This window comes from Schistocerca gregaria, chromosome 11 (assembly GCF_023897955.1).
Source record: "Schistocerca gregaria isolate iqSchGreg1 chromosome 11, iqSchGreg1.2, whole genome shotgun sequence".
Lineage (NCBI taxonomy): Eukaryota > Metazoa > Arthropoda > Insecta > Orthoptera > Acrididae > Schistocerca > Schistocerca gregaria.
Window position 1 is genome coordinate 115,403,961 of NC_064930.1, and position 19,341 is coordinate 115,423,301.

At 38.7% G+C, this 19,341-nt stretch overlaps 1 protein-coding gene across 1 annotated transcript in view; it reads left to right on the forward strand.

The window, feature by feature from the left end:
• LOC126295230 (uncharacterized) overlaps positions 1-19,341 on the forward strand; it is a 2,305,622-nt gene that overhangs the window by 2,133,803 nt on the left and 152,478 nt on the right. Inside the window, exon 39 of the mRNA XM_049987579.1 lies at positions 10,045-10,095. Coding sequence (XP_049843536.1) covers positions 10,045-10,095 — 51 coding nt within the window. The remainder of the gene's footprint in view (positions 1-10,044; positions 10,096-19,341) is intronic.

Sequence of the window (19,341 nt, forward strand, 5' to 3'; positions counted from 1 at the left end):
GCTAAATGCAACTTTGGTTAAAGGTAAGTAAATCAAACACATTTTGCATTTCTGTACAGATTAACAAGCAAATGACACACAAGGAAAACAGTGACGAAAAGTTCCACAACTGTGGCAGGCCTACCTGCCATTAACGTAATGCCCAATAATGTGGTGACAATACTAAGATACCTGGAGATAAACATTCAGTGGATAAATGGCTGTGAATTACTTCTGCTACATACAATACATCATTCAATCAGTAATGTTTTGTACATACCACATGCTGGTGAAACGTGTGATGATTGTTAAAGCTAAAATAAATCCTTGCGGAATGAGTGTGTGTAATTATGTAAATTGTTTTAATAACTAAGAAGAGAAATTGCCTTTTGTTAAATGGAAAGCTACACATAAACCACATTAAAATGGAGTCTATGTACAGTACAGATACACATTGGACCAGAGTAAACACAAAGTTCAATTCATGTTGACACAGAAAGCAGGAATTATTATTTTGCCTTTTTCTTTGTCATCCCAGTTTCAGATAAAAGCAACAGGCAAAGGACTACTTCAAATCCACTGGCAACACCAGTAGATGCTTCATTTAAGAATTGTTTTCTTTAACGGCCATTAATAGAGATCTGTGTAATATGGTCCCTTGTTTACCTTTATTCTTGAACCTGAGTGGTACAAGTGATACTGATGTGTTACCAGCAGTAAAAACAACAGTAATTTTAGCTACAAAATTGAAAAGTTAACTGTAATGACAATTACAAGTCAGTACAAGAAATAGGTGTAAGGGTGATGAGGGAGGCTGTGGGAAAGATGACAAATTTTTACTCTTAGGACAGGAATGAAGGGCACCAGGCCAGTGGTCTGTGTTTAAAATGAACTTGCAAAATGTAAATTTTCATTGCCAGAAATGTCACATTTATTAAAATAGTCTGGGCTATTGTGCAGTGGTCAAATGAATTTCTTGGAGAGATGCAAAGTTTTATACAAAAAAACTCAAGGAAAATTACTAGAAGAAACAAGGGTAACTACAGGAGGGGAGAAACAGATAAATTAGCTGTAGTGGAACATGCTTTGCAACCAGGAGACTATCAGATTTGATGTGGTAAGATTCATGTCCTGGCTCCCATAAGTGATTACTATGATAGGCTGTACAAAGGGGTGATAGAGATTATTAAACACACCAATAATTTGAATCAGAATGAGGAGGGTGTGAAATAAATTCATTTCGCCATAGCCCAGTAGCATGGAATAATTTAATAAGTGCAAAATGGATTTGCTACATCATATATATCAAGACTCCCAAACAAGAAGCACTGTAAATAAGGCACACAATTTTCCAGTTTCATCAAAATGCAGAATATGCTGTCATGACGAAGAAAAATAAGTTAAACAAATTATTTCTGTATTGTATAACACATAAACAGTGACAAACAACAACAGAGCATTTTCTAATCCAAATTTATGATTTTATGCCACTCTATTTGTCTTACAATCAAGCTCAAACTATTTTTGCATATGAAAAAAAGCAACCAGCAGTCATAAAATAAAATATGTAGTGAGTTGGCATGTTTTAAAAAACTAAATATTGCATGACAAAGGTCGTTTTACCACCAGTTAAATTATACAGAAAATAACTTTACAATAATAATAATAATAACTGAGATGAAAGTGACAAAAAGAAACTAGTGAAAGTCACAAATTTAAATGTAGTTATGACAAAAGAGCTTAAAGAAATTAATAACTGAATTTATTACTGTATTTTACTTTCTTCATAGTGACTAGCAGACTGTAGTGTATATTAAAATGACTTCATTGATAGTGTTGTAAATAAGAACACAGAAATGTAAAACATTCACACTAATATGTGCTAATACCAAAAATGCTATATAAGAGTGAATATTTATGGTAACTATTAGGCCTCTTTGACAATATGTTATCTTTTCTTTTGGTTTAATCTACTTGTATATTCTGACTTTCTAAAACTACTATTAGTATAAGGTAATATTGTTTTACCACAAATGATTCATTTCCTGTAATTTGTATAAAATGCACTTGTTTCTTTTGGTTACTCTTTTCAACTAGATATCGCATTTCAGGAACATGCTAAAAGTTTACCATATTGGCTATCATTTATGCTATGTACATACAACTGTCTTTCTACAATTATTCTCCCAGTTGTTTTTTTCACAGACTAAGTACTGTGAGAGTAACTTGTATATAAATTGTGCATCAACCTCATGATCCAGTCTTTATATGCTTTCTCAGAACATCCCCTTTTGTTGTTTTTTGTGGCTATACTGTTTCCCATTTCTGTCATCCTCAAGATCTTATCATAGTGAAATATACGTGCACAGAAGTGTCCTGTAAGTTTGACGCTAACGAAGCATAGTGTGAATCAGCAGGAACAAATCTAATTCCACTGCACAAGTATTCAATTCGAAACTTGTAGGCAGATGTAACCACTATGATAATCTAGGACAAATCTGTCCCTTCTAGCTACTGAGCCATTTTTTTCTGTGGGCAAAATATCTGTAGGAAAATGGTTCCCAAAATAAATATTACTCATGATACCTAGTTACTATCATGCCTGGAGTGACAGCAAAAGAAATAGAAAGATGAGTGAAAATGGCTGTTAGTGCATTTTGGTAATCTAAATAGGGTTTTTAAAATGGAATTTCCAATATATCTGAACTGAAAGTTTACTTGGTGTAGATCGTCAGTTTTGATTTTCAGACTAAACACACAAACCATTCACACTGCTCATTGAGCAATGTAGTGATGCATGTTGGGAATTGCTGGAAGGAACAAAAAAGGGAAACAACTGGATTACAGAACAGTTTGGAGTGAAAGATGTAGTTACAAGTGCGATGAAATTGAAATAGATATGGGCAGGACATGTAGTAAGGTGACTGGATGCTAGATGTACTAAGGAAGTTAAATACATAACTGTCAGTTGTATTTCAATCTACATGTGAATAGCACAGGTTTAGGCAATATGTTAATTGTATCAGTGATCACAGCTGTTGCCCCTGTCACTATAAGACTGAATTTTCTCATTATGAGAATATTGAAGGGCGATCTGTTTACTGTTAAAAACCATTCAAAGGCCAAGATCACTCACATAATAGAAAGAAACTTCCACATGGGAAAAATACATTAAAAACAAAGATTCCAAGACTTATCAAGCGGGAAAGAGACGGTAGACAGGCGCAATAAAATAACACACAAACACACACACAAAATTACGAGCTTTCGCAACCGGCGATTGCTTCGTCAGGAAAGAGGGAAGGAGAAGGAAAGATGAAAAGATGTGGGTTTTAAGGGAGAGGGTAAGGAGCCATTCCAATCCCGGGAGCGGGATTATAAAATAGAAAGAAACTTCCACATGGGAAAAATATATTAAAAACAAAGAACTCTGGAGATGGGAACTTGCCCTTCAATATATCCTCTCTTCTCGTTATCCACCAGGCCTCAATCTCTGATAATTTCAAGTTGCCGCCACTCATACCTCACCTGTCATTCAACATCATCTTTGCTTCCACACTTCCGCCTCGACTTACATCTCTGCCCATACTCTTTGCCTTTAAATATGTCTGCTTGTGTCTGTGTGTGTGTGTGTGTGTGTGTGTGTGTGTGTGTGTGTGTGTGTGTGTGTCCTTTTTTCCCCCTAACGTAAGTCTTTCCGCTCCCGGGATTGGAATGACTCCTTACCCTCTCCCTTAAAACCCACATCCTTTCATCTTTCCTTTTCCTTCCCTCTTTCCTGACGAAGCAGGCGCCGGTTGCGAAAGCTCGAAATTCTGTGTGTGGGTTTGTGTGTTTTATTTATTGTGCCTATCTACCGGCGCTTTCCCGCTTGGTAAGTCTTGGAATATATATAAGACAATTGGTTTCAACAGTCTTACCTGTCATCTTCAAGTCTTAAAACATTTTTTTTGTAGTAAAACATGTCCTTTAATGCTCACCTTATGCACAAGATGTCAAGTGGATAAAGCTCAGTACATAATAAACATTTGTGATCGTTAAAATATTTAAAAACACACAGCATATTGTCCAAAAGAGCATGTCAATTTACATATTGCTCATGTATCATGTAACAAGCATCTGTGAGCGATATGTATATGGACATGGCTTAGGTAGAGGTTGTCCGAGATTCTTATTTTGTTCCACCACAGTTGCACTTACTGAAGAAGAGGACTGGGAAATGATTGAGTAAAGTGGTCCAATGAGGCTGTAAAAGCAGATGATGATAATAATAATAATTATAATTATAATGATGATGATGATGATGATAATAATAAGTTCATTGCAGCCAAATAGGCATACAAGTTCAAAGTACAATGATAATAATACACGAAATTAGAAATTTTACATATTGTGATTTGCGTAGTCTCTTATTGACTGTGTCCTTATGGTACAGAGTTCTGTATGGGAATGTTTGCATATTTGATTACACAGTTTACACTTACACATTACATTTGGTTCAGTATATGAGGTGTTGCTGCAAATAAGGTGGTGGAAACCATTAACTGCCATTCTGATGATCTTGTGTCTCATTTTGAAGTTTTCCTTTGTCCATGTTCAGTCAATCATGGCACCTGTAATGTAGAATTCTGGAGGCATGTCTTCCCTTTTTTCCTTCAATGTTTTAAGTAGACTTTCTGAAGCAGTTGTGTCGGGTAGCATCAGGTTTGCCCATAGGTCTTCAATGAGGAAAGGTTCCCTCGCCAGCGGGTATACGAGTCTGGATTGTGTTGTTTTGGGCACTCCTATTGCTTTCTTTATATAGTTTGCCTTTACTCTTTCTAGTGTCATTAGATTTTTCAATGTAAGACGTGGTCTGATAATTTCTATGCCGTACATCAGTATTGGGAAGATTTTGGGTCTGAATAGTTGCCATCACTATCTGCAGGCTGAGGGATCTAATGTATGGTATTTCATGGATTGCCGTTATTGCTTGCACTGCTTTCTCTGTTACATATATTTTGTGAGACATTTTGCAGTTGTTCCTATTTGACCCCTAGGTACTTGCAGTCTGGAATGATTTTCAGTTTTCTCTCTCATATGAAGATCTTGGCTGATGCAGGTGCCATTCCTCCATTTCGGAATATCATCATTTCCGTTTTCACCGCATTTATTTCAAAGCGTGTTTGACACACTAATTTTCCACATTGTTTAGCTTCTTGTAACTTTGCAATGTCCTTTGTATCTATTACAATACTGCCTGCATGTTCATATGCGGTTACACTCTCCTTTGAGATATTCTTTCAATTTCTTCAATTGCAAGAATAAATAACAGAGGATTCAATGGGTCTCACTGAAGTACACCATTTGATTGGAGTATTGGCTCTGATAGGGAGAGAGGTTGTCCGAAATCCATATTTTGCTCCATCGCAGCATTGTACTTATGATTCATGTCCATATGTTGTTTTCTCTTAGGGTTTTCTTTAGTGTTTGGTCACTAATTTTCTGTTTGTAAAGTCAAAGGCTTATGGAAGTCTATAAATACTACATAAAACTTTTCTCTGTCTTCAAGAGCTTCCTATACACTCTTTAGCAGGAATTCTATTGCAGTCAGAGTTGATCTTCCTTTCCTGAATCCCATCTGGCTTTTGGGGAAGTGTTTGTTGATTGTTTACGTTATTCTTCCTGTTATTATTTTTGTCAACACTTTGAAAGGTATCTGCTAGGGTTCTTGGGGTCTCCTTTCCTTTATATAGCACTTTTACTATTGATTGCTTCCACTGTTCTGGAATGGAGGCTGTTTCTATGCGCTTATTGTAGGGCAGTGTCTTTTACATATTTGTTACAAATTCTGTCAGGGCCTGCAGAGCTTTTTTTTGTTCTTGGTGCTGTTAATGGCATCTTTGAGCTCTTCTATAGCTAATGGGACCCATTCCATAGTTGTTTGTGGCATGTATACTGTCTGCCCTCTAGTCTCCCATTTAGTCCTTCATTGTTCAGTATGTTGTCAAAGTGTGCCTCCCATATTTTCATACTGATGTAACATATTTCAGCTCTTTTCTGCAATGTGGGGCTTTTAGGGCTTCCTCCACTAGTTTCTTCCCTTCTCTTGCCCAGAATGTTCTCTGCTTTTCTTTTGGAGTTTTGTTGTACATATATCATTTTAGACTGTAACACTCTGTGTGGAACCATTTTTTCCCTCTTCTTTTGTACCTGGGATTACCGGCTTGTCTTAGGAGTTCTCTTATCATTTCTGTTGATTTCCCTAGTCTTGAATTGTCTATTAGCATGTATATTTGTTTTATGTTGCCTGATTTTATTTCTACTTTCCCAGTGTCTATGTGCCCCTTCCTGTTTTTCTTGCACTTTCCACCATGCTCACTGGATGTTTATTTCCAGAGGGATATGTTTCCGAAGTGGTGTGTGGTCTGCAGTCCATAGAGGTGATATGCTGCCCCTAGTTGGTCTCATTATAAATGCAATGTCTGTTGTGCTTCTGCCTTTGTGGGAAATATATTTAGGTGGGATTGTTTAGGATAAAGCCTTCTTCCTGCAACTTTTCCACCATTATTTTTGCTTTATAGTTTTGTATATCCTTTCTGCAGTTTAAGTCCCTGGAAATAATTGGTGGTTTATTACGTTTGATCTGAGTGATCAGCTGGTCTATTTCATCTATTATATCAATGGCTGTTTCGTTCAGTTGGAAGTATGCTGATATTATTTTGCTGATATCACTGTAATGTGTTTTGTTTATGTGAGGAGTGTATGTTTATGTATGACAGTTGCAGTTATTGGTGTTAATTCCAGTTTTATGACGACAGTTATTTCTCCGCGGGATCTTCCTTTGTCACCTTGCTTGCATGGAGATGAGAGCAGTAAAATTCTGGGTGTTGCCAGTTTTTGGTTAAAAATGTTTCTGATAGGATTGCTATGTCATATCCTTGTAGAAAATCTCTTGGAGCTGTGTTCATTGCACGTTTTAGACCTTCTATATTCCACATGAGGATCTTTAATGTTCCTACCGCTCCTAATTCTTCGCAATTATTTGGGCGGACTTCTTCTGTCTTATGGAAGAGACACCCCTCTGACCCATTTATAATGTGCTGAGTTTTATCCACTTGACATCTTGTGCATGAGTTCAGTGTTAAATGAATGTGTTTTGCTACAAAAAAAAAAATGTCTAAGACCTGAAGATGACAGCTAAGACTGTTGAAAGCGGTTGTCTCGAATAAACAAAAAATATTTTGTGCAATCTCAGCTTTTGAATGGTTTTTAATCATTACTATAATGTGGGATACGCCCCTGCAATGGTACCATTTCTTATAACTCATATCTGTGTTGTTGTTGGTGAAATGGGCACTACTTTCAATATGACATGCAACCAATTTCTGGTTTTCGTGTCAGATGCTAGCGTTACTTCCCCCCCATCGTGCAAAATAGCTGCTGTGGTTGAGCAGATATGAGTGTTTGAAGTGGTGGCCACCATATTGTGTTGGTCACCAGGACATCTTCTGTCTCTTTCACATCAATCCATGTTTCAGAGGAAAAAAATTCAAGGTTGTTCCATAATGTTCTCAAGCTTTTAGGAATATGTTTGAAAGCTAACAAATTTTCTAGAACATGAACTTCAAAATGGCATGTTTCACATTCATCTGCACTCTCACAAAATCATCTTGAGCAACGAGTTGTGCAATCTACTGTAGTAAAGACAGAGCAAACAGCTCATCAAAAATCTGTTTATAGAGACAAACTACATAAACAAATAATGCTTGTATGAGTGAACAATTTCCACAACAAAAATGGTGTAGTTTAACAAACAAATCACAGATATAGAATATCATTTTAATTGAATCGGCTGTAAGTTCTTGGTGGAAATATTGTAAATTAACTAAACAAACACTATTTTTTGCCTTGCTTCACGAATTTTATTATTGTTATTGCACAACATAGGTTTCGGGTTATAAGTCCATTTTCAACTACGTTACTGATTCCCAAAGATGATGATGGAAAGATAAACATGATGATAAGGCAAAAGTTCTTAATATATCAATCCATGGCTTAATGTAAAACTACTTCAGTGACCATTTTTTGACAAATTACATATGGAATAACACAATTCAGAAATTACACTAACATGACTAAACATACCTGGGAATAAACTTATGCATTAGCCAGGAACTTTTTATCTACTGATGGATTAAGGCTCAAAGCTTTACTTCTATCCTGGAGTTGTGATATCATCTAAAAGAGGTGAATAATTGAATTTGGTTTGTCGAACATCGTCTTAACGATAATCACAAATACGTAATAGATGTACAAGTCTTACACACAGAGGAAAAGGGGGCTAAACTAAGCCAGTAAGAAATTTTAGAAATTATAAAAAAACAGATGTGTACATTCTCACACCTATTATTAAATGAGCAAACCCAATTCAATTATTCACCTAATATTCTTGGCTAATGCGTAAGTTTATTCCTAGGTATGTTTAGTCATGTTAGTGTAGTTGCTGAATTGTGTAATTCCATATGTAATTTGTTAAAAAATGGTCACTGGAGTAATTTTACATTAAGCCATGGATCAATATATGAAGAAGTTGAGATGACTATCTTTGCCTTATTGTCACGTTTATCTTCACATTATCATCTTTGGAAATCGGTAATGTACTTCAAAATGGACTTATAATCCAAAACCTAGGTTGTGCAATAACAATAATAAAATTTGTGAAAGAAGCCAAAAACAGTATTTGCCCAGTTAATTGATATAGAATATGATAGCAAGGGAAGAAAAAATATTTAATTTCATTGATACATTGATGAACTAAGATGAAAGATAAATTTCCCAACAGAATTCTTAATTCATTGAATGTTCCCAGTATGTTCTCCAATAAGGTTTCTAAACATCATCATAAAAGCCGGAATATTAACTGTAAAAGTGAAAGCAAAGTCAGTATTCACGACACAAATTCCATCAATTTCAATTAACTGAACATTAACTGGCAAAAGTCTCCAGTTTCTGGTGACATTATTGTACAGGATGACTATAAATAACATTCCAACGTTGCAAAGAGAATTTAAGATATTCACACGTTCCGCAAGGACAGCTATACCTAGTGGGTTGGAAAACCACAAAACTAGCCTTCTTTCTATATAAAAGCAAACCAAGAAATGTAGTTTATAAGAACATACTCTGAAATAAGTTAGATGCTATACAAATCAGATGATTGATTTGACTTTTCCAAATTTGGAAAACAGATGGAAAAAGACCAAGTAAAGTGGGTCCTTTCCAGCTAATAGCAGAATAAAACCTCGAACGGCCGAAAGTACAAAATGACATTCTCAAAACCGTTGTTAATACTACTGCTTCAATATGACTACTATGTATCACTTTTTCCTCATTTGGATCATCAATTTCTTGCAGAAGTAATACAGTTAATCTATTGAAGACTGTTTCCACTATCTGGATCCACCCTTAAATTGTCCCATAAACAACAGCCATTAAATAAAAATAAATGCTAACACTATAGACAGATAATATGTCTTTATTCTTAAATAAATGAGATGTAATTGCAATCTTATTCAGGCCCTGTAAGTTGGTAAATCCCTAATTTAGTGACTCACAGAAAATGGCAGCTCGATTATCTTTGAGTGATGCACTTTTTGAAGGATGTAGGAAAATTCGAGGGACCAGCTGTCTGGCTCTTGTGGAATGCATCTACAGTGGGATGAAAATGGGAGATACCACAGTGATTGGGCAAAAAGAAGCAAATTTGTTGGCTTCCATCCCCCAGTCACTTCTGTTTACAAACTACGGAAGAAATCTGGTTGTGCAGTAGTGAAGACAGCATAATACTTGAGAAAAAATGGTGGTATGGGATCACGAGTACAACATTTCCCAGTTGTGCTCCAGACAGATCTCAACTCCAAAAACTGACACTTCTGTGCACGGTTCGCCCTGCCGGGTGGCGTTGACAGTGGCGACGCTCCCCTGGCTGGGACGCTTGTTCTCATGTTTCCTTTTCCTTCTCTGTCTCTTGCTCTCTGCTGCTCATGCCGTGTGTTAACTTGGTGCCTTTGCTCCCCCGACAAGCTGCGGACGAGTACGATAAGCACTCAAGTTCCAGCTCTGCCTCAATCCCAGGTTGGTGCCCATAAAAAAAAGAACCAAACAGGTCGCGGCCGACCGTTGTTTCTTACTACCAGTACTCTTGTTGTTGTTGTTGTTGTTACTGTTGATGTGCTGTTGTTTTTGTCACTGTTGTGGTTGTGCAGTATGTGTTGTTCCCATTGCTGTCTACTGCGCTTCTCTGTGATGACAAATTACAGAAACGGGGTATGGGGGGATATAATGTGATCCTCAGCAAGAGGAATTAGTTCACTGCAGTGTCAATAACCTTTAGGGAGAAATAGTTAAACCACTGTCACATAAACCTCGATTGTCGTCATGTTTGAGCTACTTAGCACAGTCGTTTTCAGCAACCCGTGTAGTAAGTTAATATCATACTGTTAAGTTCTGGGTGAAATACAAATCACTGCAGTTCTAAATGTAATCATGTAAGTAATGAGTGAGGCTTTGAATGACAAGTCGGCACAAAAACAAGACAGGACCTACAGCCTTGGACTCAAACAGTCAGAGAGAGGAGACAAAAAAGGGGGAAAAAACACAAATATGCACTTACCTAGCACTGCAGTCCTACTAATACAATATAGCTATTTGTTTATTTTTATTAAAAATGTATGGAGGAAGTACATAGCTCCAAAGGTTAGCTGCAATCCAGTATTTTTTTAAGGACATTGTGGTCACCTTTTGACATAAAAGCTATTTATTCAAAAAGTGCACTACCGACACTGCAGTTTTGGCCATTATCAATTGGAGTACTGTGAAAATTGTGTTTCAAGGGATGCCAAACTAAAAAAAAAATATGTGACAGGTATATACTGTGATGAGCCAAAACATTATAACCACCCGCTTAATAGCTTGTTTGTCCGTCTTTGGAACAAAATACATCACTGATTCTGCATATCAGGTATCCGGCAGTTTGTTAGTAGGTGTTTGGAGATATGTGGCATTAGATGTCTATGCATAAGTCACATGGTTCACTTAAATAAAGGGTCCAGATTTGTGTACGCTGTTATGGTTCCACAGGATTTTACATCAGGCGAATTTGGTCACTGCAGGATCAACTTGAGTTCACTGTAATGCTCAAACCACTAAAGCACATTTTTTGATTAAGACACGAATGGTTATACTGCTTAAAGATGACGTCGCCATCGAGCGTGAATGGATGCAGGTGGTCTGCAGCTCTCAGCATGTCTTCGATTACCACAATAGGTCCCGTGCAAGAGCAGGAGAATGTCTCCCATAGCATCATAATGCTCCCAGCAGCTTGCATCTGTGGCATGCTGCACATTTTGAGCTGCCGTTCACCTCAATGATGGTGTTTGTGGAGACAACCATCGACCTAGTGCTGCAAAAATGTGATTCACTCAAAGGGTTGACATATTACCAATGATTGACAGTCGAATCCTGACGGTCCTTCACTGCAATCGTAACTGTAGATAATGTTGGGTCAACGTGTGAAAACATAGGGGTGGTCTGCTGTGGTGCTCTGTGTTCAACAATGCATGGTGAACGGAGTGCTCTGAAACACTGGTGCATGCACCAGTATCTGCTCTTTAGGCAGAGATTCCACAGCTTACCACCTATCCTGTTTTACAGCAGTCAAGCCTCCAAACCCCACATTCTGTGAAGAGTCGTGGACATCCAACCATTTAGTGCCTGGTGGTAGTTTCAAAGTTCTTCTACCTTTTTCTCTAGATTCTCATGACAGCACCATGTGAACATTTGACCAGATTCACCTTTTTCAAGATACTTGTTCACTGGCTCTGCGTAATAATAAAAACTTTTTTTACTTTGATAGCTGATCTTCATAGATTTTTTATGAGCTGCATCTAAATCTAGCCTTAGTCTTTTTGTATCACCCACAGTTTTTGAGCAATATGCTTTTTACTATATAGTATAAAAATCTTATACTATACGGTAAACAGGGAAATTAATGAAACGCTTTGCTACAACATAAGCATGGTTTGTATTTACAGTAAGCTACTTAAAACAATGATATATGTAAATAGAGGTTTCACTTGTCAGTTGGAATTGGTTTGTATTTTCTTACTCTTTTTTTTCTTTGAAGCTTTTTCTACGATGAGTCACTTGCTGAACTTCTGCATGAAGTGACCAACAGTAGTCCCCATCATGTTGGTGTTTCAGCGGCCTTGGTAGCCTTTTTGCACCACTTTAATGTCCTGGTGAAAATGCTCTCCTTGCTCCTCACTAACATCTTCCATATTGCCTGGGAAGTAATCAAGGAGACTGTTCAAAAAGTAAACATTCAGGCTCATTAAGCATCCTAAAGTTTAAACTTCTTTAACATTGTAGCTATAATAGAAACATATTCTGGGTCTTTTTCATGTCCTAAGAACTTTGTAACTTGCTCGAATGATACCTATGCTTCTTTCTCATTTAAGGACACTGTGGATTCAAAGTTAACATCAAACATCAATTTTCTAATGTCAGGTCTGATAAAGACACCTTATTGCAGTTTAGCTTTTGAAAGATGTGGAAACTTTTGGCACAGATACTTGAAACATGGTCCAACTTTAGGCAAAGCCTTTACAAACTGTTTCATTAGGCCTAACTTTATATGTAGAGGTGGTAGAATCTACAAGGTTTTTGCGTAGAATGTTCTTCTCACCAGGTTTTAAAGACTCCTTCGCAGGCCAGTTCTTTCTGCACCAGTTTTGATCCCTAGCCCTACTGTCCCATTCATGCAAGAAACATGGAAATTTGGTAAAGCCACCTTGCTGACCAAGGAGCATGCATGTTACTTTTAGATTGCCACATATCATCCAACCATGAGCAGCACAGCCTATTTTATTTAGCACTATTTCTAGGTTTTCATAACTTCCTTTCATATGTACAGAATGTCCAACAAGTATAGATTCATTACCCCTTATTTTAACTATATAAAAGCTGTTAAATTCTTTAAAAAACTGCTTAAGTGGTGGATGATACATATTTTAAGTATAATATTTGGATTTCCCACCCTAAAAAGAAAGAATAAAGTATTTTCAGCAAAAAAGTTATTCCATCATTGGCCTGTGTAATCTGCCCTTTGTCAGAGTCACTCACAGGCTACAAATGGGGAAATCCATTGTATCTCCTCTAGGATGATCCCCCATCCATGTCTGCTCCACTCACATGCCTCTATTACTGTATCACACGTCTGCAATATCACTAGGTGGCATCCAACATAGTGGTGGTCAGTGGTCATAATGTTTTGGCTAATCAGTGTATGCTTGTTTTATGCTGGACATTAAGTGTTACCAAGATTTGTTACCATTAAATATCCATCACAAGTACATGTACGTATATACATGTCAGATATTTTTTTAAAATTTGACATCTGCTGAACCACAATTTTCAGAATACTCCAATAGACGGTGGTCAAATAACAATAATTTCAGTAGTGCATTTTATGAATAAGTAATTTTAGTCATAGATGACAATGTCCTTTAAAATATTTTCCTTGACTGTGCACCCCAGCCACAAAAAGTTAATCAGTATTCAGTACTGTTTACGTGCCTGTCCCCTGCTCAACACCTCATCTATGCTGCATGTTGTAAGTCACCAACAATGAAATGGGCTTCCCTTTTCCCTTTTTATTTCTCTTTTGATGTCATGTACTCTTTTTAATTACAAGCAATAAATAAGTGCAAGCGAATTCTTCAGAATCTACTGTTGATGTATTTTGCTGACCTGGCACTTTTCTTTCTTTATGTGCTGTTAACATTTTCCACAAAGACAGAATCTGTGCAGTCTATCATCTCCAGTTCTAAGTGGTAGCAGAATAGCATTTGTTCTCTGAAATGATAAAAGCTATTTTCTCAGATACGTGTATCTCACATGCAAAGCACTTAGAAGAATTTCTGTTTATGGATATACAGGGTGGCTCGTAAGTTTGCACAGAAATCAAAGTACCCATTAGTGCTGTCAAAGTATAAGAACATTTGAGTAGGAACACACAGCCTACAATGTAAAGTAATACCAAGAGAACATCAGGGAACACACTTTGCTGAACCGATTTGCTCCTTTGTATATTTTGATGTGTGTATTTGACTTTTGAAAGATGTTTTACAGTTGCCAACTTGTAGTAACTGATCAGCATTATGCGCTTGATTTGACATGCCTCAAATTACTATGCCAATGTGATGAGGATAAAAATAAACAGCTAAGTGAACACAACTGATACATGCAAGTAATTGAGTCCAGCAAGCAAGGGTATCAAAAAATTAAAATCTCTAACAATTCACGAAAGGTTTTTAATCATACCATATGAAACTTTTCAAGGTTTTAACTGTCATCTTTGGTTGATTTTGCTTTACACCATCTGGTTTAATGTCAGTCTGTTTCTGAACTCAACTTGTTCTTTTATATAAGCAATACAAAAAAAAACCACGCAAATATGATGATTTAAACAAAGTGTGTTCCTTACATGTCCTAAACCTACTGTCCACTTTTGTGTCCTTATAGTTGTAAGATTTTCTAACTGCTCACCAGTTCCACAGTAATACTGATTTATAAAGCAAAGAAGTAACTTTACTTTGTAAAATTTATAAAGCAGAGCTACAGTAAGCTAACGCATATAACAACAACAACTTACCAAGTACTTTATTTCAAAATTTTATGGAAACACAATGAAAATATTTTTACAACCCCCACCACTCTACATAAAAACTGGAATGCCCACTATTGCACAGTAGAGACTAGATTTACTACCAGTGTCCTAACGTATACATTCTTAGTTGAGTATTTGTGTTCCTTTCTACATCACCATTTGCTACTTCAACATATGTATAAACTTTTGAAACATCCTGTACATTAGTTTAGAATGTGAGTGCAACAGATAAGCAAACAGCACAAAGTTAAAAATCTATTGTTGAAAATTCTATACACAAAATAATACCTGTGTTCTGTTTAAGAACTACTGGGTTATATAGTTCTGTTCTTGTTTTATGTATGTATAGCATCAGGCTCACATTAGTAAATAATATTGACATACAAGCACAGACATTCTGTCCTGCAGTATCAGAAACAAACATTTAAAACAACACACAGGTTCTTTTCGGATCAAAAGTACGTTAGTGCTGCCACTTATCTCAAATACCGCAAAATTGCACTGAGGTAATTGTCATGCTAGCAGAAAATACAACATATGTGGAGGAGGAAAAATGATAGCATGATGTTTCCAAAATGCATTGTGTCATTACAGTAAATTCATTCTTTTTAGTCCCTGTTATTCCTTGCATTTCTGGTGCTTTATGATGCAGCGGAATGGATATACACTCCTGGAAATAGAAAAAAGAACACATTGACACCGGTGTGTCAGACCCACCATACTTGCTCCGGACACTGCGAGAGGGCTGTACAAGCAATGATCACACGCACAGCACAGCGGACACACCAGGAACCCCGGTGTTGGCCGTCGAATGGCGCTAGCTGCGCAGCATTTGTGCACCACCGCCGTCAGTGTCAGCCAGTTTGCCGTGGCATACGGAGCTCCATCGCAGTCCTTAACACTGGTAGCATGCCGCGACAGCGTGGACGTGAACCGTATGTGCAGTTGACGGACTTTGAGCGAGGGCGTATAGTTTGCATGCGGGAGGCCAGGTGGACGTACCGCCGAATTGCTCAACACGTGGGGCGTGAGGTCTCCACAGTACATCGATGTTGTCGCCAGTGGTCGGCGGAAGCTGCACGTGTCCGTCGACCTGGGACCGGACCGCAGCGACGCACAGATGTACGGCAAGACCATAGGATCCTATGCAGTGCCGTAGGGGACCGCACCGCCACTTCCCAGCAAATTAGGGACACTGTTGCTCCTGGGGCATTGGCGAGGACCATTCGCAACCGTCTCCATGAAGCTGGGCTACGGTCCCGCACACCGTTAGGCCATCTTCCGCTCATGCCCCAACATCGTGCAGCCCGCCTCCAGTGGTGTCGCGACAGGCGTGAATGGAGGGACGAATGGAGACGTGTCGTCTTCAGCGATGAGAGTCGCTTCTGCCTTGGTGCCAATGATGGTTGTATGCGTGTTTGGCGCCGTGCAGGTGAGCGCCACAATCAGGACTGCATACGACCGAGGCACACAGGGCCAACACCTGGCATCATGGTGTGGGGAGCGATCTCCTACACTGGCCGTACACCTCTGGTGATCATCGAGGGGACACTGAATAGTGCGCGGTACATCCAAACCGCCATCGTTGCTGTTCCAACAGGACAATGCACGTCCGCATGTATCCCGTGCCACCCAACGTGCTCTAGAAGGTGTAAGTCAACTACCTTGGCCAGCAAGATCTCCGGATCTGTCCCCCATTGAGCATGTTTGGGACTGGATGAAGCATCGTCTCACGTGGTCTGGATGTCCAGCACGAACGCTGTTCCAACTTAGGCGCCAGGTGGAAATAGCATGGCAAGCCGTTCCACAGGACTAAATCCAGCATCTCTACGATCGTCTCCATGGGAGAATAGCAGCCTGCATTGCTGCGAAAGGTGGATATACACTGTACTAGTGCCGACATTGTGCATGCTCTGTTGCCTGTGTCTATGTGCCTGTGGTTCTGTCAGTGTGATCATGTGATGTGTCTGACCCCAGGAATGTGTCAATAAAGTTTCCCCTTCCTGGGACAATGAATTCACAGTGTTCTTATTTCAATTTCCAGGAGTGTAGTTGTAAGCTATGTATGTGCCCCAGCACCACACTGATAGTACTGTATTTCTGAACTGCACAGTGCAACCTAAATTCACTCACGTTATTAACCACAAATGCCATTATGGAGGAAATGTATGGGCATGTGTGTGGAAAGAATCCCAGAGTCGCTAAAGAGATTAATATGTGCAGGTAACACACAAATATACTTGTAGTTCCTAAGTTAGGTCCTTTCAAAGTGCCGTCAACAACAGCTGTCAGACACTATCACCAGAGGTCAACTAATAAAATAATCCCACTACTTGGTCGCAGTGTGTCCGATCCCCTTCAACGGTTGCTGGTGGAGTCAAGAAGATTAAATTAGAACCTATTCCACGCGCATGAAGTAGGTTAGATTTTAACCTCCTAGGGTAAGAGAGGTGTCGCAGTGCTTCTGTGCTTGGAGAAGAGTGCCGCATGGTGGCTCTTGATATTAAAAAGATGCCAAATGCATGTGAATGAGCTGGTGTGTCTCAGAAACAACATGGCAAGTACTGTACGCTCCTCAGTTATTGGTACAGCCAGATGAGTTTTACAAATATATGAGATGAAGGGAGAAATTTTTTTTGCGTAGTCAAGATTTGTGGTGACCTTGAAGAGGAAGGTTAAAAATTGGTTTGCTGTATATATTTTAAGTTGTGCGTCCATATGTCAATCAACCTTTAATGAATGTCATTCGGCACACATGTGAAAGACAGGTGAGACACTGAAAAGTGGAAACACAGGCACGACAGTTGCAAACCACTTTGTATAAGAGAATCACCACAATATTGGCATAAAAACCACTGATAAGCAGTTACAATAATATGTAGACAGCTAACACCCACCTATCGAAACCCAAAATAGATCCACTACAGTAAGTGATGAGTAGATCACATAACTAACGATGAGGTATTGAAAAGAATTGGGGAGAAGAGATATTTGTAGCACAACTTGACTAGAAGAAGGAATCGGTTGGTAGGACATGTTCTGAGGCATCAAGGGATCACCAATTTAGTATTGGAGGGCACTGTGGAGGTTAAAAATCATAGAGGGAGACCAAGAGGTGAATACACTACGCAGATTCAGAAGGATGTAGGTTGCAGTAGGTTCTGGGAGATGAAGAAGCTTGCACAGAATAGAGTAGCATGGAGAGCTGCATCAAACCAGTCTCTGGACTGAAGACCACAACAACAACAGTAATTCTTAGCATAGTATGCGTCACCCTTGTCACTTGCACAAATTATTTTTTGGATTGATAAAATTCACACCTAAAATTTCCAATAAAGATTTTCCCTATTTGTGGTTTCCAATAAACTTGCAATTTCAGTCCATAGATTATGAACCATATTCCAATTGTGATATTTTTCATCCTCACAATGCCACAAACTCACTGTTTCTTGGACTAAACTCACCAGTTTCTCACAGTTTGTGTGTGAGTATATTGGTCAATCTGACCAAAGAGGAACAACTGATTTGAATTTAGTTGATTGTTGTCCGTAGCCTGTACTTACTGATGACGAAATCAGCTGCAGTGTAACCGAACATGTAGTGCTGAACTGATTTGAAAATACTGGCCATTTTCAGCCAATGTCAGTCGTTGGCGCTATCCACTCATATCAACACTGCTGCTATCCATAGTCATTGGTGGAATCCACTCATATTGGTACCACTGTAGCTGCAGCCTTATATTTGCATCTGTACACAAATATCAGTCCATGCATTTTCAGAAGCTGATTTAGAAGTAAAGAGTGATGTTGTGACTTACTGCAGTCAAGCACAGGTCTCTCCCTCCACAATGCCCCCCCCCCCCCCCCCCTTCTCACACACATTTCCCTTCATTAGTAGGATCTGCCTTATCAGTCTATCCATTCCACTTGTCTACTTATGATATAAAGCACCCTCCCCCCTGCCCCCTTCTTCTAGTTATTCAAGCTACCCATCCAATCTCCAGCACTTTTCTGTAATAGAGATGGGTCATTTGCAAACGAATGGGACCAAGGGAACGGTTCACCAAGATGAACGGAAGGAGTGAGGAACGAATTCTAAGGAACAGTCTTTCATAACTCACCTTGGTCGCTTTCTACTTATAGTTCCCGGGAACAGGAAATGGTCGGTCTCATTCCCGCAATGGCAAGTCAGCCGGCCTCATTCCAGCCTCAGTCCCATTCCCATCTATGTCTCGATCTCGGTCTCCCTCGTCCACTGCCGACTGCTCCTAGTTAGTTCAATATCGAGTTTGTCCATTTTGTTGGCTGCACACGCCCATTCGGGATATGTTTCAAACATTTTTTGTACTCTAAACTTCTGGTTCTTTTCATATTCTTTTCAGCGTCCATGACCGGTAATTAAAAAGTATCTTATAATTACAAAAATTACATAAAAATTACAAGGTATGTAATACATACATATTTCCAGGTAACACGGGGGCATATAGATTACTTAACTGTTTTGATAAACAGCAGAAGACATACCTATAAAAAGGCAAGTTTTATGTTATTACACATGCAAAGGAAGTCGGCGTGGCACACACAAATGGTCATTTTCTGCATTTCTTTGATCCAAGGTAAAACAGCAAGTTCATTGTTATGGAAGGCAGACCG